Consider the following 26056-nt stretch of genomic DNA (forward strand, 5'->3'; position numbering starts at 1 on the left):
TGGGTGGGATGCAAAGGTCTGGAGGGAAGGGCTAGAGTCCAGCGAAAACTGTCCAAGAAAAAACAGCAGCATTCACAGTATAGAGGAAGGGTGGGTAGGATGCAGGGTATGGAGGGAGGGACTAGTCCAACGAAAAAGTCCTCCAGAGTCCACCAGGGCACTATCCTCTGCGTTCGTGTTCCCGTAGCCTGCGTCTGCCGGTCATAGAAAGCGTGTCCCCAAGGGCGCCATCTTGAAGTCAGGCACCGTTGGCGCTAAACAGCGTGGTCAGCAAGGGGGAAGGGGGGGGGCACATCTCTGCCCTCGGGCCCAGGCCCGTTTGTGGCGGAGAGAGGGGTGTGTGGCCCCCGGATCAGGTCGGTGGGAAGGTTTCAAGGCGGCGCCGTCATCAGCAGGGGCGCCGCCGTCAATCACCGGCCCTTTACTGGTGTGCCCCTGGAGTGCCCTCAGAGTCTCGGCGGGTGACAGCGGGTGGCAGCGGGGGACGCAGTGGGAGCCCTACATACCGCTCAGGTGATCAGCGCCTGTCCGACTCGCCCCCGGTCTCCGCTCCTCTTCCTTGTTGTTCTTTAGCCCGGGCTGGTAGCGGGCGTCCGCCATGTTGGGTCCCCGGCAGGGATCGATAGCAGTTAGCCAGCGCCGCTCCACAGACACCAGCAACGAGGTGGCAGCGGGGGACGCGGTAGGAGCTATACATCGGCTCGGGTGAATAGCGCCTGCCTGTCCGACTCGCCCCCGGTCTCCGCTCCTCTTCCTTGTTGTTCTATAGCCCGAGCTGGTAACGGGCGGCCGCCATGTTGGGTCCTCGGCGGGGATCGGGAGCATTCAGCAATCGCCGCTCCACAGGCACCAGCAGCGATCGGGGTAGCCCTGCAGATGCCCCACACCTTCCGCTACAATTAGGAAGCGTGTGCGTCGCGGGGGGCCTCCTAAGGACGCTGGGCTCCAGGCCGGAGCAGCGCGCGGGCCGGGAGCCGAGACGCTAATGTAATTCATAGGGCAGAGAAATAGCACAATTGAAGAAAGAACCCCTAGGCAATTATGTGTCTGTGAAAACTTGCAAACCTAATGAGACAACAACATGATATGAGGGACTCAGTTTACTCAAAAAATCAATAAAAGTTCATTTATTTAGTACCATTTCTTAAGTTAATGGTTGTCTAGTGTATTGCGTATCTTGTAATTTATGTCAAGATGCTGTCGTGTGTACTCAGAAACTGATGCTAAATATATCAGAAAGATTTTAAAGAATTGTGTATTAAATTAATTTGTATTGATTTTTTGGTGTAAACTGTGTTATTAGGATACTGTCCGTCACCTTACTGTGCTAAAGACCGTAGCCAAAATGATACTTTCAACCTTGTTCCTCCATACGAGTGGTCTACAAAACTATGTGGTAGGCCAAACTTTGAGTGAGGTGGGGGGTGAAGAGGAATCCAAGGGTTGTACAAAGCTCTGGTCAAGGGGAACACTTAGAGCTCGATTCACAAAGGTAAACTTAGACCAAAAGTTTAACTTTACGAATTTTGGTATGCACAAAGGTAGGTTACGAGTAGCTGTACGTCCACATTGAGGGGGCAGTTTCCCCACTCAGGGCAGAATCTCCACACTTGTGGCGGAATCTCCACACTCGTGGCAGATCTCCTTCCCGAGTGTGGAGATTCGGCCGTGAGTGCGGCTATAAAGATACTACTCGTAACTTACATTTGTGAGTATCCAAAAAGTAGTAATGTTAGACTTTTGGCCTAAACTTAGACCAAAAGTTTAAGTTTACAATTTTGAATCAGGTCCTTAGTCTGCCTCTGGAATATACATACACCTCATGCTTAGAAACAGTGCTGTGATTTAGTATGTGTGTGTAGTATTGTATAGCACTGACCTAGCCAAAAGACAGCGGAGCTCTGTATAATGACTAAGGCGAATATATTGCAAAAAGTGAATGAAGAGTTAGCTGGTTTCTGGGAGCAGAAGTAGATTTTTACTGCATTGTGAAGTATGGTTCTTTGAAGAGCTGTGTCTTAAGCAGTTTCCTGAATTGGAGCTGGGTTGGAACAATCCTGATGAATACAGGATAGTTGTTCCAGATCCCATACATTGTCTTATTGTGTTTTTTTGCACCTCTTTGTCTCTGGCCTGATAGTGTCTTGCCTGTAGATGGGATTAGAGCCACCAGAGATGGTGAACTTGTCAGCCAGATATAACGAGAGTGGGAGGCGGTGCTGGTCGTGATGCGGCTGGTTTTGAAGATGGTGTGGTCTGACAAAAAGAGGGGTAATACGGTCATATTTCTTCAGGCAGTGGGTGAAATATGCTGTGGTGTTTAGGATGCCTTTAATGTGGGCATTGTAGAGTCAGGGAGGCCATGCAGCAGGGCATTGCCGCCATCCAGATGTGAGAGTTCAAGAGCTTGAACAAGAGTTCTGAAGTCACTCTACTGAAAGAAAACTGAGTGGGAGTGAGCCACCCTTTAATAAGCTGTAATCTCATATCATGTTCTATCTGAGAGCATGTGTTGAAGGGGCCCTTAGAATAATCCCAAAACCTCACTCAATTCTGATAAATGATCATTTTTAGGATGACAGGTCTGCTAATACGAGGTTGCAGATCATCTGTAAGCGTTATTTTGTAAAGGATAACTGAACTGAACAAAACTTAAACAATTACAATTTTCAATGTGTTCATTGATGCCGCATAGCCTCCTGTCGTATGAAGCACTTTCGGCTAGACGTGCGTTGCATTTGAGGACTTGCAGTTTCGCTTTTAGCATTGTATGCACACACACAAAAAGCCCAGCATGCAAACTCTTTTTGGCTTAAAGGCTAGGACTTTCTGAAGGTGTTTTATATGTCATGTTGGGGAACTGCCAGCTAGGTATGATAATGTGGACAAATAAAATGCAAGATTGAGCATCTTTAAGTATTTCACGAAGGCCCTCTAATGTGTCTCACACATTTTGGCTCCTTTGCTTACAATACAACCCCCCACCTGAGAGTCATGCCGGCCGCGACTGGTAGAGTAGAGTAGAGTAGAGTAGAGTAGAGTAGAGTAGAGTAGAGTAGAGTAGAGTAGAGTAGAGTGTGATGGAGTGGCATACAGTAGAGTTGAGTGGATTGTTAAGGAGTAGCATACAGTGTCGTGATGGGAGTAGAGTGTTGTAGAGTTAAGTGGTGTAGAGTGGAGTGGAGTACAGTGTCATAGTTGAGTGAAGTGATGTACAGTGTCATGGAGTGGTGTAGAGCAGAGTGGAGTAGAAGGCGCTGCGTAGAGTAGAGTGTTGTAGAGCTTAGTCAATTGTCGTAGAGTGGAGTAGTATGTCATAGAATAGAGTAGACTAAAGCAGAGTGTCAAAGTGCAGTGTCGTAAATAGCAGTGTCTTAGAATGGTGCGCAGTAGAGGGGGGCAGAGCGCAGTAACGTAGATTATAGTGGTGCAGAGTAGAATAGTGTGGCATAGAGTGCAGTGACATAGAGCTCAATGGTGTAGAGTGGTATAGCATGCAGTGGCGTAGAGTGCAGTGGCGTGGTGTAGAATGTTGTAGAGTATAGTGGCAGTGGTGCAAAGTAGCTGGTGTGGGCACAGTGGCCTAGGCTGCATTGGTTTTGAGTAAAGTGGTGCAGAGTGAATCGTGGCAGAGTGCATGGGTTTAGAGAGGAGTGGTGAAGAGTTGCGCAGTGTAGATTGCAGTGGCATAGACTGGAGTGACTCCAAGTAGAGTGGCATAGAGAGCAGTGGCGCAGAGTAGATAGTTTTCAGAGTAGATTAGAGTGAAGTGGTGCAGGGCAGAGTGCAGTGGCATAGAGTACTGGCGTAGAGTGGGGCAGCGTTGATTGCCATGGATAGAATAGAGTGGCGCATAGAGGAGTAGAGTTGCGTAAAGTACAGGGGCATACAGTAGATTGTTTCAGAGTACAAGTTAGAGTGGAGTGTTAAAGAGTAGTGGAGTAGAGTGCATTGGCATAGAGTGGAGTGGTGCATGCTTACAGTGGCGCAGATTAGAGTGCAGTGGTGTAGAGTGCATTTCTGCACAGTGGTGCAGAGTAAACTGACGTAGAGTATAGTGGCATACAGCGCAGTGGTGCAAAGTAGATTGGCATAGAGTGGAGTGGCGTGGAGCATATTGTTTTTGAGTGCATTGGCATAGAGTGCAGTCTCGTAGAGTGCAGTGGTGTGTGAAGTGGCGCAGAGTGGAATAGAGTGGCTTTGACTGCAGTGGGATACAGTAGATTGTTTCAGATTAGAGTGAAAAAAAAATAACATCATACAGCCTTCCTCAAGTAGACCCCAGTAGCCAGCATGATTGTGACATAAATTCTCTCGCTTTGAAGTCGGACAAAGAAAAATGAACACCAAGCTCCTTGGAAGGCACAGCCTGACTTTTGACTTCGGTCTCTGAATGCACAGCAAATGTAACAAGATCAGAAGAATATTTAAAGGACTGTTTAAAGAAAGAGAGTTTGTGGAAGAATACAAGTGGTCAAGATTTGGGCAATGGAAGGAACTAACTCGAGGTGGACTCCCTAAAGCAAATAAAGCCAGCAAATAGAAAGCCAGAAAATATGAGTTCCAAACCACAAAGCCAATGGTAAGCAGAGGGGAAAATGCATTCCTAGGTCAACTTTCTGAATGTCCCAAGATGTCTTTAGAAAACCATGCATTCCTAGGTCAAATTTCTGAATGTCCCCAAGATGTCTTTAGAAAACCAGGCAGCTGTGCTGTTTGGTAGGCTGCGACCTAATAATGTATTTCAGTTGAGTGTACCTTCAGAAATACCTGCTCCCTGAGCCAGCTGACAGTGTGAAAAGCACCTTTCTGAGCATACATTATATGCCGCCTGAACAATTAAAGACTGGGACCTTTTCTTCTCCGTTATTTTTATTTTCTAAAAAATGTTAATTGCTGTGCTGGAGTTCAATGACTGGAGAATAACAATGTAAACAAATAGATTTAAATCACACAGCAGATGCTGAATGTGACAAATCTCAGGTTGCATACTGGTGCAAATGCCACATTTAATCGAGACATCTGCAACCAAAAAGCTTCTTTAAAACGGGGATGATAGTGTGATTGTGTACTATAAAGACTAAGGCCCTGATTTAGAAATCAGTGAACATGTTGCTGATATCCCGTCCGCTGAAATATAAATCCCATAGGATGTAGTGGATTTATTTTTCAGCGGTCAGGATATCCGTCACCATTGTGACGGAGTGACCCACTTGCCAAGTTCTAAATCAGGCCCTAAAATGCCTCTGTCCATGTGTTTCATCTTGAAGTTCCCTAATCTTTAAGATAACTCTATTTTCGGCTTAATTTCTTACTATGGACTCAAAATCCCTTCAGTACAATGTACAAAGACGGGGCATTTTATCCCATTTATTTAGTACTTTTTTATGTACTATGTGCTTGAATGACAAGAATATCCTGCTTGAAGGACTTCCATATATTTGGTTTTAGTTCTTACATGATACATACCCTACCCAGGTCTTTTTAAATGAACCTTTAAACGATGTGCATCATATAGCCACTTATTAAAAATAAGTTTTCCATTTGTATCATAATAATATGCTAAGAACTTTTATTTTTTCAGGTTTGCCATACAAGTTTGAAATGCAGCAGATGTTAGAAGAACCTAAATACGAGATTGTGGTTAAAAGGACCAAATGGATAATAGACAAGTACAGATCATCACACAGGTATGGTTTAAAAACAAGCAAACAGACACTACTTGTTGAGTACTGATGGTTTTACGTTTTTATGCATGTTTCAGTTGTTTTGAGGCAGTGTTGACTGTTTCGTCATTATGCACAGTTTGCCTGCTTAATATATGTATTTTATGTTTATTCTTACTTTGTTATGTGAGACCCAGTACTGCCTAACAGGGCACGTACACTCCCCCCCCCCCCCACCCCCCTTCCTTCACTTTTAGCCCTTACCCCTTGCCTCTTTGCTTCTGCCTCTACCTCTTTGAGTTCGCTTTCTTGTACATATGAGGAATTTACCTGCAGTCCTTTGTAGTTGTACTTTGGAGTGCCCTTGCACTTGCGAGTGAACTGATGCGGGTAACGTGACCTGCAGATTGCCCCTCCTTTCCAGATTATCTTCCTCCTCTTAACCTGTACTCTCAGGATGACAGCACTGCCATTCGGTAAAGGGGATAGAGCTGGTTTCTTCAACAAGTAGCTTGCGAGCTACTGGCAGCTCTCCAGCTACTTTTATGTAGCTCTCCTCTGTGAAGCCTGGCCAACTAAATTAGAAGCTTTTGCTTGGTTGAATTATTATAGTTTTACCAAGATTGGAAAGTGTGTATTTGAGTCAAAGATATGTGTATATTCATGACTCCTGACCTGATTTTTGGAGAGAATGGTTGATTTTCCGAAATATTTAAGCGGATATTCGATTATTAAATCATGCAGCATGTGGAGCGACTTATTACCAGTATGATTTAGTTGGTGGTAGGGGCATTGCAGGTAAGGGTGTTATGTATTTCCCACGTAGAGGCATTCAAATTGATAAAACCTTTTTTACATTACTGCTGGTAAGCGTGCACCAAGATGATCACTGCTGGTAAACTTCCATGTCGTTGCCACTAACTTCATCTTGTCTGATGTGGTCACTATTAAGACATTAATAATTGTAGCTTGTGATGATTTTCATTGAACATAAGTAGCTCTTATTACTGAAGAGGTTAAAGACTCCTGGGATAGAGGCTAATGTTGTATGCTTATGTTAGCATCTTTTTTTAGGTCTGTTAGGGCCTATGGCCAGAAACCCAGCCTTTGTGTCCCATATTCCGACTATAGATGTATTCTTCATGACCACTCCCTATCCATTTTCTTTTTCTAACTAGATCCCTTCACAGAATTAGTTAATACCCAACCTTTCCCTTGACCCCAGCACCAATCCACTCTTTGGTGGATCCCCCAATCCATATACCATGGCAGGTTTCCATCCCCCACCACCCCAAAAAAGCCATTCCTATGGGACTGCTCCTCAGCCTCTTCTGTCTGGGCTCCTGGGAGCATATACTATGGCGAGTTTAGAATTCCCTTATCTGTGGTCGCACCTCTGCTGCCTCTCAGTGGAGTCCTCAGTTATACTCTAAGGTATGTTACATAATGTGAAATTTCCTAGCTATTGTGACGGAAAGTTTCAATTCTATTAAGGACATGGCGAGGATATAAATTTCTCTTTTTAATTTTATTGCTCAGCAGCTCAATATAACTACATATACTTCATACAAAAAACGACTACATGTCCTCTGAATCTTAAAACTTGTGACAACCAACAGCCAATAATGTTGCTCCATTTCCTACAAAGCAATCCACAAAGGAAAAACACTTTCACTTTCTTTGTGCGACCACTGCATAATCTAACTTTAAAATTCCTGCTTTTGTTACGACCCTATGAGAAATAAGAAGTGTAAAAAAAAAAAATGTTTTAACGTTCTTGATATGCCTCCCTTTTCTAAGCAAGATATTAATTCCAGATCACACATACTGAACTATTTGAAGATGAAGTATTGATCATACATATACCCATAAGTCGTGATCCTCGTCAAATCCTCTGGGTGGGAGGTCTGTACCTATGTACTTACCTGAGAGGGGTTATACTTGCCTCTGTGTCCTTAATAGAGTTCAAACGTTCCTTCATAATATCTGGGAAATTTTACTACTTATGTCAGGACTGTAGACTTTGAATTATGCAAGTTTAAAGCTTACCACTAGTGAAACCACTCGTCACTCGTTTGAAGTAAAACTACTTAAAAGTAGAATCTGAGGACCCATCAGCTGCATTAAGGATGTCCTCCAAACAGCTACCTAGAGGGAAGTCTTTAGAAGTCATAGCCCCCCTGGAGGAATATGCGCCAAATATGGACTAGTCAATGCCTGTTTCCTCCATGAGCCACCTTGCGCATGGTGCAGTGGTAGGGGATGAGATGATTTGAATGGTTGGTTTATAGCGATGAGTACTTGTGCCATACCCAGAGGTCTTAATTCCTCCGTAATAGCCTTGTCAGTTCTGCGTTCCTCACCGCGCACAATTGTGGGTGCTGTTAAAAAAGCTTGTGTACTGCCCTTGTTGGGATTTTGTGTTTCTGGAAACCATGAAAGATACTCCCTCTGGAGTATCTAGACTACAAATACTCCTTTACAAAAGATGGACCATAACAAATACTCCAACTTACCCGTTGATTGTTTCCTGGATAAAAAATGGTTGTCTTGTCCAATAACCTATGCACTATGTTGACATCCCACAGTTGGGAATACATTGGTTCAGAAGGCCTTTCTGCTGAATGACTCTTAACAATCTACATACAAATGGTTGCTACACTGCCGGAATCATATTGAAGTTAAAATGACCTGCTGAAATAGCTGATCTGATGGCTGTAATTGCCTGATAAGGCAAACCTGCTTCCCCCTGTTCTGAGAAGAAAATCAGTATACACACAATGTGTGCCACATGGAATCAAACCTCCATTCCAGACACCAGCAGTACAGACTGACTCCTCAGCACCAAGATAACCTGTAATGTTTAACTGTAGAATCTGCCCATGCTCTCTGATGAGTTTGGAAGCGTGTCGTGATAAGCCTTGGATTTCCCAACATCTACTGCAATTTTCCATGCCATCAGATTGAGCCTCCCATTCCTGTACTAGTTGTTGTGAGTTGCAGTGAGCGTCCCTCAGCAAGTTCCGTATCCATGGAAGTGGGATTGGAAAATCCATAGAAAGTTCCAAAAGAACTAGAAACCAAGCTTGTAATCTCCAAAGCGGTGTCATTAACACCATTTCTGCCTTCTGCTTCCTGACCTGCGCTGTCAGTCTAGTTGAAATATTTGAAAGCTGTAAAACATTCTGCATAAACTTTCATAAAAATATTATAATCCACGTTTAACATTGTTGCATACCAGTAAAACCCATAACTCCTCTCCTCCTTACTCGACATACATAAAGTTATCTGTATTTCCTTACTAAATGAAGGTAATTGTTCTTGTGAAAGGATACTGATATGCTGTTGAAGTCACATCACTTAGACATCTATACGAGTATGGTGCATTACTGTGTGCATTGTGGTGTCAGTTCGGTGCAGGGGCTTAAAAGAGTACGCTGGATATGTCAGATGATACAATGCTGGCTAAACAATTTAGCCAAAATATCTTCCTTTAAAATGATTGGCTCAATCCAGAAACAGCAAAACAAAGAAAGGGCACGGAACCTTAGCTGCAGACGAACCGAGAGACCTTTTTTTTAGGTCGAGGCTACGGTCGCACTGTAAAGCAGTGGGGGCGGAGCCGAAGATTTAATGACTTCAACAGTGGGGCTTTAACCCTCCTCTCTCTTCCATTGGCTAGCTTCGTAAATGGAGGCTAGCCATTGGAAGAGATGTGTGTCACTCGGGGCTGGAGCAGATTCGTGGGCGTTTCTTGCTTTTTTTTAAGCCCCGCCCCTTTTTGTTTGTCATTAGGAGGTGGGCGTTTACTTTTTTTTTTTTTTTACACAAATGTTTTTCGTCATTGCTAACCACGTCCCGTTCCCGCGTGGTTGTATCCTGCCCCCCTCCCGCTGTCCGTCCCCCCTCCCGCTGTCCGTGTCTCTGTTCCCGCTCCCCCCTCACGCTGTCCGTGTCTCCGTTCCCGCCCCCCCCTCCCGCTGCCCGTGTCTCCGTCCACTATCACGGCGCTAACGTAACTTTGTTAAGGACGAGTGTTCTCCGCCTGCTGGTCAGTGATCCGGGTCGCGCGCCCTGCAGTAAGATAATGGCGCCCGCCGCCGAGTGCTGCTGACAGACAGCTGTGCCTGATAGCCAAGCCTGGGGCACTGCTGGTGTGTGGCCGTGGAGCAAAGCTGTTGCTGCTTGGGAGGACTGCGGACTGAGAGAGCCGCGAATTGCTCCGAGGGGTGCCCCGTATCCTGGGGGCTCGGGACGCCCTGCTGGCGTCGGCCTTCTGTGCTGCCTGAGACACCCCTGTTAGCCTGCTGCAGTGTGGAGCTGCGGGCGGCAGTGGGCTCCTGCTGCCCGCGACATCCGAGGGAGCTGCTGAAAGTCTGGCGGCAGCGGCGCATTACAGCCGCCGGCCTGAGCGCCCAAAAAGACAGTGCGGTGGGGGCAGTTGAGCGTATGGGCCCTGAGTGTTGCCGGACCGGCACTGACGCTCCCCCCGCTTGGGATACATGGTGCAAGGGCGGCACCTACCTCACTCGGGCCCTGGGCTACGTCCGGCTCCTTTCATGACAGCGGTTGGCCCTGGAGAAGTGTGCGAGGCCCTGCTAACGGAGCAAGGCTGTGGGGGTGTGGAGTCACGGTGCCCGGCGTTTGTGAAGGACTGCCCCAGGAGGGCATGGTAGCAGGCGGGCCGAGGCCTGTCTGATGAGCGACAGACGCTGCACCATACAAGACCGGCAATACCGATGATACTGTGAATGACTGCATTAGTAAACACAAGGCCATAGAGAGGTGGCGGCTTTACAGTGATCAGACCAGCAGAATCATGAGCGGGATAAGGAAGAGCAGGGTCGTGTACTACATCCCGTGGAACATACTATAGAAGCCAAGCTGTCATAACATACGTAGGCAGACGGTCCCAGTGGTGACTTGTGTTTTGAACGGACAAGCCGTTATCTCTGCAAGGGCGGTCTGTATGGGGCAGGTTTAGTCAGTCACTTTCCAAGAATCACTTCAACGTCACTGATGCTGCTTCAGCCCCACCGATCTTTCTGAACTACTGCCCTGTTCCGAACTGGCACACTGCCCTGTATGCCTGCCTGCCTGCTTGCTATTGGAGGTGCACAAGACCTTGAAATAAACACTCGTCTTCTACCTCTTTTCCCAAGAACTGCTACTCGGTCCCGTGTTTCTCTGTTTTGAACACTATCCTGCATGGGCGTAGGAAGTGCGGGGGACACATCCCCCCAGATTTTGGAGTGGGGGGGACACGGGGGACAAGGGTGGGGGGGACGAGGGGACAAAAGAATTTCACCTCTCCCTTCTGTTATTCGCAGGGCCATTAGCACCCGAAAGCGCTACCTAATGGCCCTGTACTTGACCTGTGACCTCACCAGCCTCCACCACCATATCCACCACCACATCCACCACCACATCCACCACCACCACATCTCTCCTGCCTCGCGCAGCTCCGGTCGCTCACCCAGGCTCCCTGAACTCTGGGTATCGTAGCGCTAGCTTCCTGATTGCACCCTTGGCATTTTTGCTCCGCATTTTAACTTACATTTTTGCTCCGCATTTTAACTTACATTCTCTCATGCTCATTACCTTTGAAAAAGCGCGATATTGAAAAGTAACTGCATATTGCCTGCAGCGCTTGTGCCTATTGTTGTGTCAGCCCGCTTTCAAGTCTAACTGTGCCTCTGCCCACTTGCACGTTTCTTTTCCCTGGCTGCCGATCTTAAAATATTTGCGGTGATTTACTTCCGGCCATTTTGCTTGTTGTTCTGCCTGCCAGCCCGCCCCTCCACCACGATCACACCTCCCTGCAGCCCCTCCCTCCCACGGACTGTAGAGTGCTGACCAGCCTGTGCCTCCTCTGTGACTCTCCTGCCTCGCGCAGCTCCGGTCGCTCACCCAGGCTCCCTGAACTCTGGGTATCGTAGCGCTAGCTTCCTGATTGCACCCTTGGCATTTTTGCTCCGCATTTTAACTTACATTTTTGCTCCGCATTTTAACTTACATTCTCTCATGCTCATTACCTTTGAAAAAGCGCGATATTGAAAAGTAACTGCATATTGCCTGCAGCGCTTGTGCCTATTGTTGTGTCAGCCCGCTTTCAAGTCTAACTGTGCCTCTGCCCACTTGCACGTTTCTTTTCCCTGGCTGCCGATCTTAAAATATTTGCGGTGATTTACTTCCGGCCATTTTGCTTGTTGTTCTGCCTGCCAGCCCGCCCCTCCACCACGATCACACCTCCCTGCAGCCCCTCCCTCGCTCCGCCCCCTCCACTCTCCATTTATGTCGAATGTCCCCACGCACAGCGTCCACGCGCTACGGACACGCCGAAGGTGCGCCAAAGGTAAGCCCGTCTACGCCCGTCCGCGCCTGGACCGCGCCCAGCGCCACACCCCCTACCCCTCGCGCTGCGCTGCCCTCCCGCATCACCTACGATGCCGCCACCCTCCTAGCCCTTAACCCCGGTCGCGCCCCCAACTGCGTCCAAGCCGCTCCTGGACACACCCATGGACCTTTCTCCTGCTACTCCTGCAAATTCAGCGGCACCAACTGCATCTCCGCTACGATCACACCTCAAATTCCCGACCCCAACCACCTACAATGCATCCTTCTCAACACCCGCTCGGTCCACAGACACGCCATTGACCTATGGAACCTACTAGACACCATCTCTCCAGACGTCGCCTTCCTAACTGAAACATGGATGAACGCTTCCTCCGCCCCAGACATCACCATTGCCATCCCTGAAGACTATAAGATCACACGCAAGGACCGCACCGGCCACACAGGAGGAGGAATCGCTATCGTCCATAAGAAATCTATCCGCATCTCAACCAGCTCTGACGCCAACCTCGCCAACTCCGAACACCTTCACTTCCAAATACACATCGACCCCAAGACCACACTCAGAGGCACCCTCCTCTACAGACCACCAGGACCCCGCGCAAAATTCAGTGAAGACATCACGGACTTCGTCACTCCACACGCGCTCCCCTCCAAAGATTACATCCTTCTGGGAGACCTCAACTTTCACCTCGAAAAGATCAACGACCGCAACACCACCACCCTCTTGGACAACCTCGCCAACCTCGGACTTAAACAACTAGTCACTTCCCCCACCCACATCGCAGGTCACACACTCGACCCCATCTTCACCTCCAGCAATCATGTCTCCTTCAGCCACACTACGGATCTCCTCTGGACTGACCACAGCTGCGTTCACTTCACCTACAACAAGCCAAAACCCACCAACCACCTTCAACCAACTCTGCAAAGAAACTGGAACAAAATCACCACCGACCAGATCTCCGCATCGCTCCTTCAAAACACCCCAGCCCTCTCTTCTAACGCTAACGAAGCCGCAGCCAACCTCACCCTATGGTTATCCAACACCGCCGACACCTTAGCACCACTGAAAAAACGTCAAAGCAAACCTGGCAGCAAGAAGGCCTCATGGTTCAACGATGATCTTAAGAAGTCCAAGAAACTCTGCCGCTCCCTTGAAAAGGCCTGGAAAAAAGACCCAACCACTAGCACCAAGGACGCCTTCAAAAACGCCACCCGCACTCACCACCAACTAATCCGAAAGGCCAAGAAAACAGCATTCAAGGATCGACTTGACAACAACGCCCACAACAGCAAGGAACTTTTCAACATCGTCAAGGAATTTTCCAACCCCTCGGCCAACTCCAACGACATCACCCCCTCTCAAGCCCTCTGCGACTCCCTAGCCTCATTCTTCCACAACAAGATTGCAGACATCCACAACAGCTTCGACAACCAACCCAGAGACCAACCCACCCAACCATTTGCTGAACATTCTCCCCACGTGAACACCCTTAACGACTGGAACCCAATCTCCACTGAGGACACAATCCGCCTGATGAATTCCATCCACTCAGGATCCCCCACAGACCCATGTCCTCATCACATCTTCAACAAAGCAGACTCCGTCATAGCACCGCACCTCCGAGACGTCATCAACTGCTCCTTCAACTCCGCCACCTTCCCGGAAGACTGGAAACACGCTGAACTCACCGCCCTTCTGAAAAAACCCACAGCGGACCCCACCGAACTCAAAAATTACCGCCCCATTTCGCTCCTTCCATTCCCGGCCAAAGTCATCGAGAAAGCCGTCAACAACCAGCTCGCCGCTTTCCTCGAAGCCAACAAATCCCTCGACTCCTCACAATCTGGCTTCCGAGCAAAACACAGCACTGAGACCGCCCTCATCGCAGCAACAGACGACATTCGAACTCTACTGGACAATGGAGACACAGTCGCCCTCATCCTCCTCGACCTCTCTGCAGCATTCGACACAGTCTGCCACAGCACCCTGCTACAACGCCTCAATAACATCGGAATACAAGGAAAAGCACTTGAATGGATCACCTCGTTCCTCACCGGAAGAACCCAGAGAGTCCGCCTCCCACCATTCAAGTCCGAGGCCACTGAAGTCATCTGTGGCGTACCACAAGGATCCTCACTCAGCCCCACCCTCTTCAACGTATACATGAGCCCCCTCGCGGCCATCGCCCGCCAACACAACCTCAACATCATCTCTTACGCGGATGACACTCAACTAATCCTTTCTCTCACCAATGACCCCAGCACTGCCAAAACTAACCTACACGAAGGAATGAAAGAGGTTGCCGAATGGATGAAACAAAGCCGTCTGAAACTGAACTCAGACAAAACAGAAGTCCTCATCTTAGGTACATCCCCCTCTGCATGGGACGACTCTTGGTGGCCGGAAGCCCTTGGTAAAGCACCCATCCCGACAGACCACGCACGGAACCTAGGCGTGATCCTGGATTCCTCACTTTCAATGAACAGACAAGTCAGCGCCGTATCCTCATCCTGCTTCAACATTCTCCGCATGCTCAGGAAAACATTTCGCTGGATCCCCACCGAAACAAGGAAAACAGTCACCCATGCTCTAGTCACGAGCCGACTGGACTACGGAAACACCCTCTACGCAGGTACTACCGCTAAACTCCAGAAGAAACTCCAACGAATCCAAAACGCCTCAGCCAGGATCATATTAGACACCCCGCGCAACGAACACATCTCTGGTCACCTGAAAGACCTCCACTGGCTACCCGTCAATAAGAGAATCACTTTCCGACTGCTAACCCACGCACACAAATCACTCTACGACATCGGACCAGAATGCCTCAACTCACGACTGTCCTTCTACACCCCCTCCCGCCAACTACGTTCTTCCAGCCAAGCCCTCGCCACTGTACCTCGCATCAACAAGACCACCATGGGAGGCAGATCCTTCTCATACCTGGCTGCTAAAACATGGAACTCACTCCCCGCTTACCTTCGCCTCACCCAGAACCACCTAGCATTCAGAAAGCTACTTAAAACGTGGATATTTGACAAGTAATCCTCCTCTCCTTTCTAAGCGCCTTGAGACCCTCTGGGTAGGTAGTGCGCTATATAAATTCTCTGACTTGACTGACTTGACCACCACCACATCCACCACCACCACATCCACCACCAGATCCACCACATCAGTGTGTGTGTGGCTCTGTGTGTGTGGCTCTCTCTGTGTGTAGGTGCAAATGCAATAGGTCTCGCATTTGTGAGAGATTAAGCTATTGGCATTGTAAATGACAATGCCATTTATTTATCTGTTTTCAAATCCAACACATTATAAAAATGTTGTCATTTACAATGCCAATAGCTCTAACTTTTGCAACGGCGAGACTGTTGCATTGTAAATGCTTGTTTTAACTATGCTGCATAGAATGCTGATGGTGGTGCCATTGCATCTTAATCTGTTTGAAGCCATGTGAATAAACCTACATCTAATATAAATACAAGGCCAAACCAATGGATTACGCTGAAATAATTTATAGTGGCCACTGCTACTGCAGCACTTCATTCTGTTAACACTGCATCCCATACAGTTTTTTATTAGTATTATTGAAAAAATAGGGCAAGTGAACCACTGAAAATATATGAGCAGCACACTCATTTTAGGCCACACAGCAGCAACCTTTCTCCGCTGAACAGAGTAGACATTTTTATAACTTGGTTTGTGTCCTTGAAGGCAGTAGAGGTAGGGGGTTCCAACAAGGGTTAGACTAAAACCAGTGAGGCACTGCAAAAGCCATACAATAAAGAGAATTATTGAATGTATTGACATCCGTTGAACATGTGTTATTTTGATTAGACCCTAGATAATATGACACTGAACAACTTCACGCTAGAAATACTCACTCACTAGACTCACTCTTTTGAATGATCATTATCTGTGTATTGATTTTTAGAACATACACCTGTGCCTAGAAAAGACTGCTAACTCTTGGGAGTGCAACCTTCTATCAACTAGAGTATATGCTCTAGCGTCCAGCAGGAGTGGCTGAAGAGCAAAGCAACCCATAGGAATAGATATTTATACAACCGGCACCGCTTGTGCTTGGAGGACAGCGGCAGGCAGTATCCTATAAGAATGGGCAGCATCTTGTAGGAATGGGCATTATAGACTCAACCATTGAATCTGAAATGGAGGGTCTATCCAAGAGGAGCAGAAAAGCAATGTAAAGGAATAGGAATTATACAACCAGCTTATAGTGATCAGTATCATACAACAAGCCACGGCATACGCTTGAGAAGAGCAACCCATAGGAATGGGCAATTATATACACAGCTGATAGGTTTACGAGTTACACAGCCTTATGGTACGCCTGAGGAATTCACTGTAGAGCGTCAGAGGAGCAAACTTTAATAATGGGCATTATACGAATGGACATGGGATACTCTTTAAGGAGGCCACCTTGGAATGGCAGATGAGCAATCTTTAGGAATGAGGATTATACAACCAGCCAATAGGCGTATGAATTGTAAAACAAGGTTTAAGTTCACCCTGTGCAGTAGAGGAGCAAATCATAGAATAGGCATTGCACAAGCCTTCATGGTATATGCACATAAGGATTCACCCAGGAGCGGCACAGGACACAGAGGAATGCAGATTACACGAACCGCCATTAAGCTCCAGAAATCTTTCAACTTTTATTTTATTTTAGAAATTCTTTCTCTTTGAACTGGTAGGCAGATTTCATTTGCTTGGAGCTGAAAAAAGACTTTTCATTGTTGAGGGAATGTTGAAGCTATATATAACTTATGAATACGTTTTTACAGGCTCCATGAACACAGAAAATAATACGGTTAACATGGCACACTCATTCCTATTCCCACTCACTATTGCCTTTGCCCAGAGTGGATACCGATTCGGTATCTGGAAGGGGTATGTTTTAGGCATCCCCATTCCTGCCAACTTAAACAAAAATCTCATTGTATGCCAGCGTATGATATCTGCTCCTCACCAGGTGATAGTAGACGTATCGTGTGTCACACGGTGGCACTTTGTGAGGTGGCAGATATGCATCCCTTCCAAATACCGAATCGTTAATTTATGTATCCGTTTTTTGTGACCACATCTAGTTTCTAAACATTGAAAGGCAGAAACACATTTGAAGAGCTGGTAGTGGTTGGAACCACAGCAAACTTGTGAACACTTTCAACAACAAAACTAGAAAGCTTGTTTAAACACAGACTTGTTACCTTTACAAAACTGACTGCATTAAAAAAATTGTTTAACATCAATCTCAGACATGCTGGTCTGCTGACCCCAACAAGCATCATTCCTGTGATGGCCTCTAATCGTAGTGAGTTGCAATTCGTAACCTACTTCATTAATATTCATGAGTTAGGTTGGATTGCGACCCACTGTGCTTCTAAGTTTTAAGAACCGACCTATTGGTACTTATGTGTGGTCTGAAAAACATTTACTGGTGGAAAAAATGACTGTTCACCATTTGCAGCCAGTTACATTATGGCCAGGTATCTGTACATCTGGCCATAGATTTCAGTGCAGCAATGTCCTAAAATAGATTCAAACCCAGCTGCCAATTTCTTCACTAGATTTTTGCTGTGGACTCCAGGGTGCCAGAACAGCTAAGAAAAATGCTGTTTATCTAAATGACCACATATGAGATGCAGATTTCTGTCCAAAAACCCAGACCTCTGCCAGTTGACTAACACACAAGCTAGCCTTTCTTGGTGAAACCCTCTTCAACACTACAGTCTGGCTGAGATCTCTCGGAGTCTTGTATCCACGCGAAAGTTGGATCCGCATTGCAGGCTTGGTTTTGTGCGTGGGTGAAAACTTGGGTGCGAGGAATTTATAGTGGTCGCAGAATCATCCTGGATGACATTGCTCTTCAGTACTGCTGCAAGGATGACCTTGGCCCGTTCCAGAGACTCATCCACTCATTCGGAGAAGGAGCTCCTCCGAGGACCATGTGCTTGGGAGAAGGTCTCCGAGGGGCTCGGTTCGGCTTCAACAGTTGGAGTCCTTGATGTGCTTCCGCGCCCCTACTGGGTCAGATGGGCTCAGAGCAACCAAATGATGTGGTGACTACCAACTTTTCCGAGAATGCTATTTGGCGGTTGATCAATACTTTTCTTATGGAAGTTATTGAAGTATTCCTTCCTGGCCCCAAACTGTAAAATAACAATAACAGTGCTATAAATATTTCGAAAAGATGAACACCATCTGCTGAAGTTTCTTCAAGTTTTTATTCAATCAATCAATCAAATTGTCTTTATTCGATCTTCCAAAGGCAGATCATAAAAGATACATATGATAAAAACAAACGACATAGAAAACACACATGTTAATAAAATAACGACCACATATTTAAAATTGAAAATGAGACAGTTCCTTATACAAGTACAGATATTAGGGTAACTGTCCAAAAAAATGGCGTTCCAAGTGTGTCATGTCATGTAAATTACAGACAACCACATTTTTACACCAAAAACTTATTGTGTTTTACGTTACATAATGTGACAGTGCAAACATTCTGATTCCAGGGGCATCAACAAGGTGCATCATGAATAAAAATTAAAAGCAATAATATACACTTAAAGGAATGCAAGGTAAATGTTGTTGTTTTTTAAATAGAATAAAAAAGCTTTTTTATCAAAACACCAAACTCCTTCTTTTAGCTAAAGTGCACTTCAGAAAATAGGCAACTGCATGGCAGACATTACAATCGTTAAGTTGCAATAAATAGAAGCGGGCAGCTTTGCACTTAGATAATTTGTGTCTGCGCAGTAATGGTAATAAAAACTTCCTAGTTAAACGGCAGGTAAAATTGACAGACGGACACAAGACGTAAAATGGTTTGATTAGATTACTCATCACATGGACAAATGGCAACAGTGTCAGAGAAGTACTGTCCTATGGGAAAACATATCGACCAGCAAAAGGAACCCAGCCTTAGCCTTGCCATCAGTGTTTTTTCATAAAAGTTGGTCACGTATAATAAATACAGAGCAATTGTTGGAGTCGCTTGGATAATATAATAATCTCTGACTGAAGGTTTGGCCACTTCCACTAGTTCCCTAGTAATTTGTGGTAAACTATCCCCAACCCACTTTTTGTCCTTTTTTGGATTAACTTGGGGTGCTGAAACAGAGAGGCACAGCCATGTGACGTGAACCAATTTTTAATATATTATAACCATGGAATGACCAAGCCACGGGCACAGGTTAGACAGTCTCTAATGGTAGCCCGATTGAATTCGGCTTCTTTGTTGGACCAAATTGAGCACCAGAGAGCCAGGGGGCAGCATTGATGGTGTCTTTGACATACTCCATGCCTAGCTCCAAGTGTAGGGTGAAATGCGGGATGAGGAAGGAACGCCTAGTAACCGGCGACAGAATCTATTCGCCTCAGTCTGCATCGCATGTGCATCCCTACAACCCCAGATACCCATTCCATACGCTAGAATCGGCAGGCATTTCCGTTTTTGTATCTCTATTATAGGAGGAATGGTCTTTTAACAAATAGGCATAGCAAGTGAGGAAGTAGTGCCTACAGCTTGAGTATATTAGGATATTCTATTTTCAATACAAGTAAACCAGGTACATCCTTCATCAAACTTCAGGCCTAAATGGGGAAAGAAACTAACCCCATCTAGGGGTTTGCCATCAATATTTAGGGTGCAGTTTTTAGTATTTCTTGGGCCACATATCATTGTAAATGTTTTCTTAAAATGTGGCTACAGGCCCAGGATTTTCTTGAAGCTGACATAACTAACAATACGTTTTTCAAGGCCATTGCCCATCCTTGCCTGGAGGACCACGTCTTCAGCATATAATAGTGTGGGCATGGCCTTTTCCTCCACAGACGGATCGTCCGCCCCAACAGATACCAGTGTGTTCCCCAGGTCGTTTGTACAGAGAAGTAAAAGTATTGGGGCAAGAAGGCAACCTTGGCGCACCCCACGCTTAATGCAGAACGGCTCAGAACATTTGCCAGCGCTCCCCAACCTGACTAAAGCTGTGAGGTCATGGTGAAGGTGCCTTAAAAATGTAACCAACCCCACATCAACACCCATGCTCTCTAGAATGGCCCACAGCTTTGAACGGGAGACATAATCAAAGGCGCTTGACAGGTCCATAAACGCCAAGTGGGTGGAGACTCCCTTGGCGTATCTATATTTTGCCACAATGAGATGGAGATTAAGGCTCTGTTCAATAGTCCTGAGCCCTTTTCTGAGTCCATTTTGACTTGGAGCAAGTATACTATTGGCATTAATCTAGTCAAGTAGACGGTCCAGAACAACTATCCCTATGATTTTTTGCTGTAGAATCCAAGAGGGATATCAGGCAATAGCACTTAACATCATGCATGTTTCCTTTTTTGAAAACGGAGACAATTATTGATGAATGCCACGACCTTGGCACACCCTGGCTACAGACAGAGTTAAATACTGAGGTGAAGATCGAAGTCCAAAACAGTGGGTCTTCCCAGAATAGATCAAGCGGAATATAACCTGGTCCCGGGGCCTTCTTGCATCTACTGCCTACAGTTGCATTCAAAACCTCATCCTCATTAAAAATAAGATTTGGAAATGTAGGAGTCGTCGTCACAGGGGCTATGTCAGCCTTGCAGTAAATAGAATACAACCCAGGAAAAGTGCTAACCATGCCTTAGCCGAGATATGAACAGTTACTTTATCTTGGGATAATATGGGGGATAAAACAGACCGCACTGCTTTTCAAGAAGCTTGTGGGTCTTTAGAATGGCAGGCACCCACAATGGACTCCCATTTCTCCTCCTTCATGGCCAATTTCCTTCTCTTGATTGCTTGCTGATATATCTTTCTACTGTCTGAAATCGCACTCTGGTCTCTGGCGATTTGCTTTAAGGCCCTGCGTGAAGAATCAATGGAAGCTCTACATGCTTTGTCAAAGCATGATTTGGCATTGCAACGTGGCTGGGCAAAGGGTCTAGAAAGCATTTCTTTTATCCTTGATAAAAGATTTGAAAAATAAGATAAAATGAGAGCCGGGTCGCACGTTATGAGAATGCAGCTGTTCACCAGGGCAGTACTGTTGCATACTACCTGAGACATAATGCTCTTCAAGTTTGCAGATCGCCATATCGCCCTACACCAGAGGTCTTCAAACATTTTGATGCCGAGACCCCCTTGTAAAACCTTTTTAGGCGTAAGGACCCCCTTCCGACAAAAGTTTCTAGAAACTGGTACTCCTCATCATCAACTTTTGCCAACCATAAATGCGCCTGTTAGACCTCATCACATCCCTCCATCATTCATCCACCCACACTTTCACACATCTATCCATCCACCCTTTCATCCTTCCATCCATACATCCATCCTTCATCCATCCACTCTTTCATCATTCCATACATCCATCCTTTACCCATCCACCCTTCCTTCCATCCACCCATCATTCATCCACCCACCTTTTCACACATCCATCCATCATTCATCCATCCATGCAACCTTTTATCCATTCATACATCCATCCACCCTTTCATCTTCCCATCCTTCACCTATCCACCCTTTCATCCATCCACCCACCGTTTCATCCATCCATCTACCCATCATTCATCCCCCCACCTTTTCACACATCCATCCATCCATCATTCATCCATCCACCCTTTCATCCATCCATCCTTATCTGTCCACCCTTTCATTCTTCCATCCATACATCTATCCTTCACCAATCTATCCTTCATCTATCCACCCTTTCATCCTTCCATCCATACATCTATCATTCATCCATCCACCCTTTCATTCATCCATCCACTCATCATTCATCCACCCACCTTTTCACACATCCATCCATACATCCATCATCCATCCATTCACCCATCCTTTACCTATCCACCCTTCCTTCCATCCACCCATCATTCATCCACCCACCTTTTCACACATCCATCTATCATTCATCCATGCAACCTTTTATCCATTCATACATCCATCCACCCTTTCATCTTCCCATCCTTCATCCATCCACCCTTTCATCCTCCCACCCATACATCCATCCATCCATCCTTCACCTATCCACCCTTTCATCCATCCATCCAGCCTTTCATCCATCTACCCATCATTCATCCCCCCACCTTTTCACACATCCATCCATCCATCATTCATCCATCCACCCGTTTATCCATTCATCCTTATCTGTCCACCCTTTCATTGTTCCATCCATACATCTATCCTTCACCAATCTATCCTTCATCCATCCACCCTTTCATCCTTCCATCCATACATCTATCATTCATCCATCCACTCATCATTCATCCACCCACCTTTTCACACATCCGTCCATACATCCATCATCCATCCATTCACCCATTCTTTACCCATCCACCCTTCCTTCCATCCACCCATCATTCATCCACCCACCTTTTCACACATCCATCCATCATTCATCCATCCATGCAACCTTTTATCCATTCATACATCCACCCACCCTTTCATCCTCCCATCCATACATCCATCCTTCATCCATCCCCCCTATTAATACTCCCATCCATACCTCCATCCTTCATCCATCCCCCCTTTCATCCTCCCATCCATACATCCATCCACCCTTTCATCCATACATCCATCCACCCACCCTTTCATCCATCCACCCATCATTCATCCCCCCACCTTTTCACACATCCATCCATGCATCATTCATCCATGCAGCCTTTTATCCATCCATACATCCATCCACCCTTTCATCCTCCCATACATACATACATCCTTCATCCATCCACCCTTTCATCCTCCCATCCATACATATATCCATCCTTCATCCATCCACCCTTTCATCCTCCCATCCATCCATCCATCCATCCACCCTTTCATCCATCCATCCTTCATCCATCCACCCTTTCATTCTTCCATCCATACATCTATCCTTCACCAATCTATCCTTCATCCATACACCCTTTCATCCATCCATCCATAAATCCATCATTCATCCATCCACCCTTTCATCCATCCATTCACCCTTCATTCATCCACCCATCTTTTTACACATCCATCCATCATTCATCCATCCACCCTTTCATCCATCCATTCTTCCGTCCACCCTTTCATTCTTCCATCCACTCATTATTCATCAATCTATCCTTCATCCATCCACCCTTTCATTCATCCATTCACTCATTATTCATCCACCCACCTTTTCACACATCCATCCATCCTTCAGGCTTTCATCCATCCATTCACCCATCATTCATCCACCCACCTTTTCTGTGCCTCTCTCATGGGGGGTGGGGGGGGGGGGGGGGGGGGGAATCAGTATCTCTCTGCGTCGTCTTCATTCTTTTTTCCCACTCATGGGAGGGCATCTCTGTGCCTCCCTGCTGGGGGCGGGGGACGTGTCACGGGACCCACAGCTCCAGGTGCGCAATATCCATTGAACTCAAAGGGCTACACTACAGCCTGCTCCCCCAGACCCCACCCCCCCAGCCCCCTTCCCCAGCTCGTGTATGTGAGCCCGGCTGAAACAGCTTCAGGGACACACACACAGTCACACCCAAGTACTTGACAAGTCTTTAAAAGACCTTTTACTTCTTAATGAGGCGTTGATGTTTTTCACACCTCGGTGTGAATCAGCCCTCCGCCGGGATCACCCTCGATCAGCCAGAACTGCACTCTGCGACCCCCTTCCCAGGACTCCACGACCCCCCTGGGGGTCGCGCCCCACAGATTGAAGACTGCTGCCCTACACCCTTACTAGATAGAACCTGGGGGGCATAGACTTATACTTAGGATGCGCATGTGACAACAGTATCTGTGCAGTAATGGGGTTGTGGTCGCTATAGATCTGGGTAAGGACCTCACAGTTACTAATAATCAGAAACATACGCCAAGAAGTAAAGATGTAATCTATGGTGCTCCCAGTTCCCCCTTATGAAAGTTGGAATATGTTGATCAATAAATTTAGGGACCCTGTTGGCCAGTCCCCGTTCGGCCAGGAGGGAAAATAGGACCCTCCCCCTAGTATACATCACATTACAGTCAATTTCTCAAGCAATTCAATCAAAGGTGGTTGGAGATAGAGACGGAGGCGCTCCAGTTTGGCATTGAAATCCCCAGCCACTATCAACATAAGGGGGCATTCCACCCGAGCCTCTTTCTCCACGAGCATGTCAGTCAATATAACAATTTTTCGTGTAAGGGCGATTGCAATTGAAAATTTCAATCGCCCTTACACAAAAAATTGTTGTAGAAGCTTACCAGGTAGATCTTATGGATTTCATTCCAGCTAATACTAGCAAGGGGGACCCCGTCTAAAGGAAACTCAGGTCAGGGAGAAGAGGGGAACACAGCTGAAAAATGATATACAACAGACTCCCTCACCTCTATTCTTTTAAGTTTTTAGAAAACATCTAGTATGGGCTACACATTATTGTATGCACAATTCGACAGTATAATTTATTTGTCATAGTTTTATTATTCAGAAATAGTTATCGCAAAATACATGTAATTTTTTTCATTCCATTTTTTGATATAAGACAATAAAAACATACATTTTCATTTATGTTTAGTGTTTTTTATACATGGTTACACACTCCCAAACCATGGTAGACAAAATATACCATGTGTCTCTGGACCCCTGGAAAAATGATACAAAACAGTTTTCTTTATATCGATTCACAAGCTCACCCAATCTCAACCAAACACATTCCTACATCACCCAAAAACAACCAATATTCATATCTGGATCATGGGGAGACTTGGAACTAATTAGTCTCCACAACCCTGTCGTATAAACTGGTACAACAGGGTTTGGCCAGAAGGTTGACGGGCGTTTTGATGGGTTAGAAACAGATGACAAACCACCTTCCTCAGGACCATGCCAAATAGAATGAAAGGAGGTACCTGGAGAATATAAACAATGAATTGTAATTGTGTACACCCATACACTGTAAAACTTATACTTACTCTAGTCCAATCAACATTTGTAGGGACTGATTTCTGAGAGCTTGCCGAAATCCTGCAGGCCAAAGGATGCACTAGTTTGGCTTAAATTTGTGTTAATGGATCAATAATGGGACGCAATTTGGAGTCCAAAAGATCACCTATGTGCCTACTCCAAGTATTTTCATTAGCAGCAGACATTGGCCCTGACGTTTCATCATTACAGGCCCTATTACGGGGTGCCATTCTGCCCTTTGCAGCAGGATTTCTGGTTTTCGTGGGTTTACCCGCTTTCCTCCTGCGCTTGGCTTTTGGGCCACACTCTAAATCGGATTCACGATGTTGATCACCACCCTCCGTAACAAAAAGGCTAGGCTAAATTCCCTTTCCTGGCACTGACGACCCAGCCCCCGAACATGCTGTAGTGACATTGGAAATGAGTCTTATCTCCCCGAAGCAAACACGACCAAATGAGTCCGCAGGTGAACTTCTTAAGGTGGATACAATTTGCGGGGCGACTCAGAAGACCTTTGGTTGTTGGACTGGAGCGAGGGTACAGCTACAACATGTTCCTCTGTAGTGAGTGAGAGGCATCTCTCCACCAAACGTATTTCATTAGTGACCATATCCACTGCCCGGGTTTGATAGTTATCAATAGGGGAACGGTTATGGGGTGGAGGAAGCACACTAGGCACACTGGGAGTCTTCTTCTTTCCCATACTTGAGAGCTAAGGTGGAACAAATGAATATAAGACTGAATAGTCGAAGAAACAACAGAGAGCCACAGCCCTAAGAGCAAAAGAGCACATTAAAAGGGAATAAATACAGTACCTCTGGTCGTAGTAGCAACTTGGAATCCTAGCCAAACACGAGTCCCGGACTATCCTGAAGCAGATCTCAGGGTGCACAGACAGGCCCACCTTTGGCCCGGGCGCGTCCCAGGCATGCACGTGCGCGTCCCGCTCTGCGGGAAGCGGTTGCGGTACTTGTTGGAGGGAAGCCCCTCCCTCAGACTCAAGGAGAGCGAGGCAGGCTGGTGGACCGGGTCCCACCCCAACAGGCAGCAGAGAAAGCTGCAGAGTTGCACAGGCTAACAAAGCCTGGAAAACAGGACCAGCG

The 26056-nt window shown here is 46.4% G+C and overlaps 1 protein-coding gene across 2 annotated transcripts in view; it reads left to right on the plus strand.

Annotated features, from left to right (window-relative positions):
* The window catches only part of MYSM1 (Myb like, SWIRM and MPN domains 1), a 400819-nt gene that overhangs the window by 335095 nt on the left and 39668 nt on the right, over positions 1 to 26056 (plus strand). For both annotated transcript variants that reach the window (XM_086952977.1, XM_086952986.1), the window contains exon 18: positions 5585 to 5690. In XM_086952977.1, the coding sequence (XP_086809103.1) occupies positions 5585 to 5690 (106 nt within the window). The remainder of the gene's footprint in view (positions 1 to 5584; positions 5691 to 26056) is intronic.

This window comes from Lissotriton vulgaris, chromosome 1_1, assembly GCF_964263255.1.
Source record: "Lissotriton vulgaris chromosome 1_1, aLisVul1.2, whole genome shotgun sequence".
Lineage (NCBI taxonomy): Eukaryota > Metazoa > Chordata > Amphibia > Caudata > Salamandridae > Lissotriton > Lissotriton vulgaris.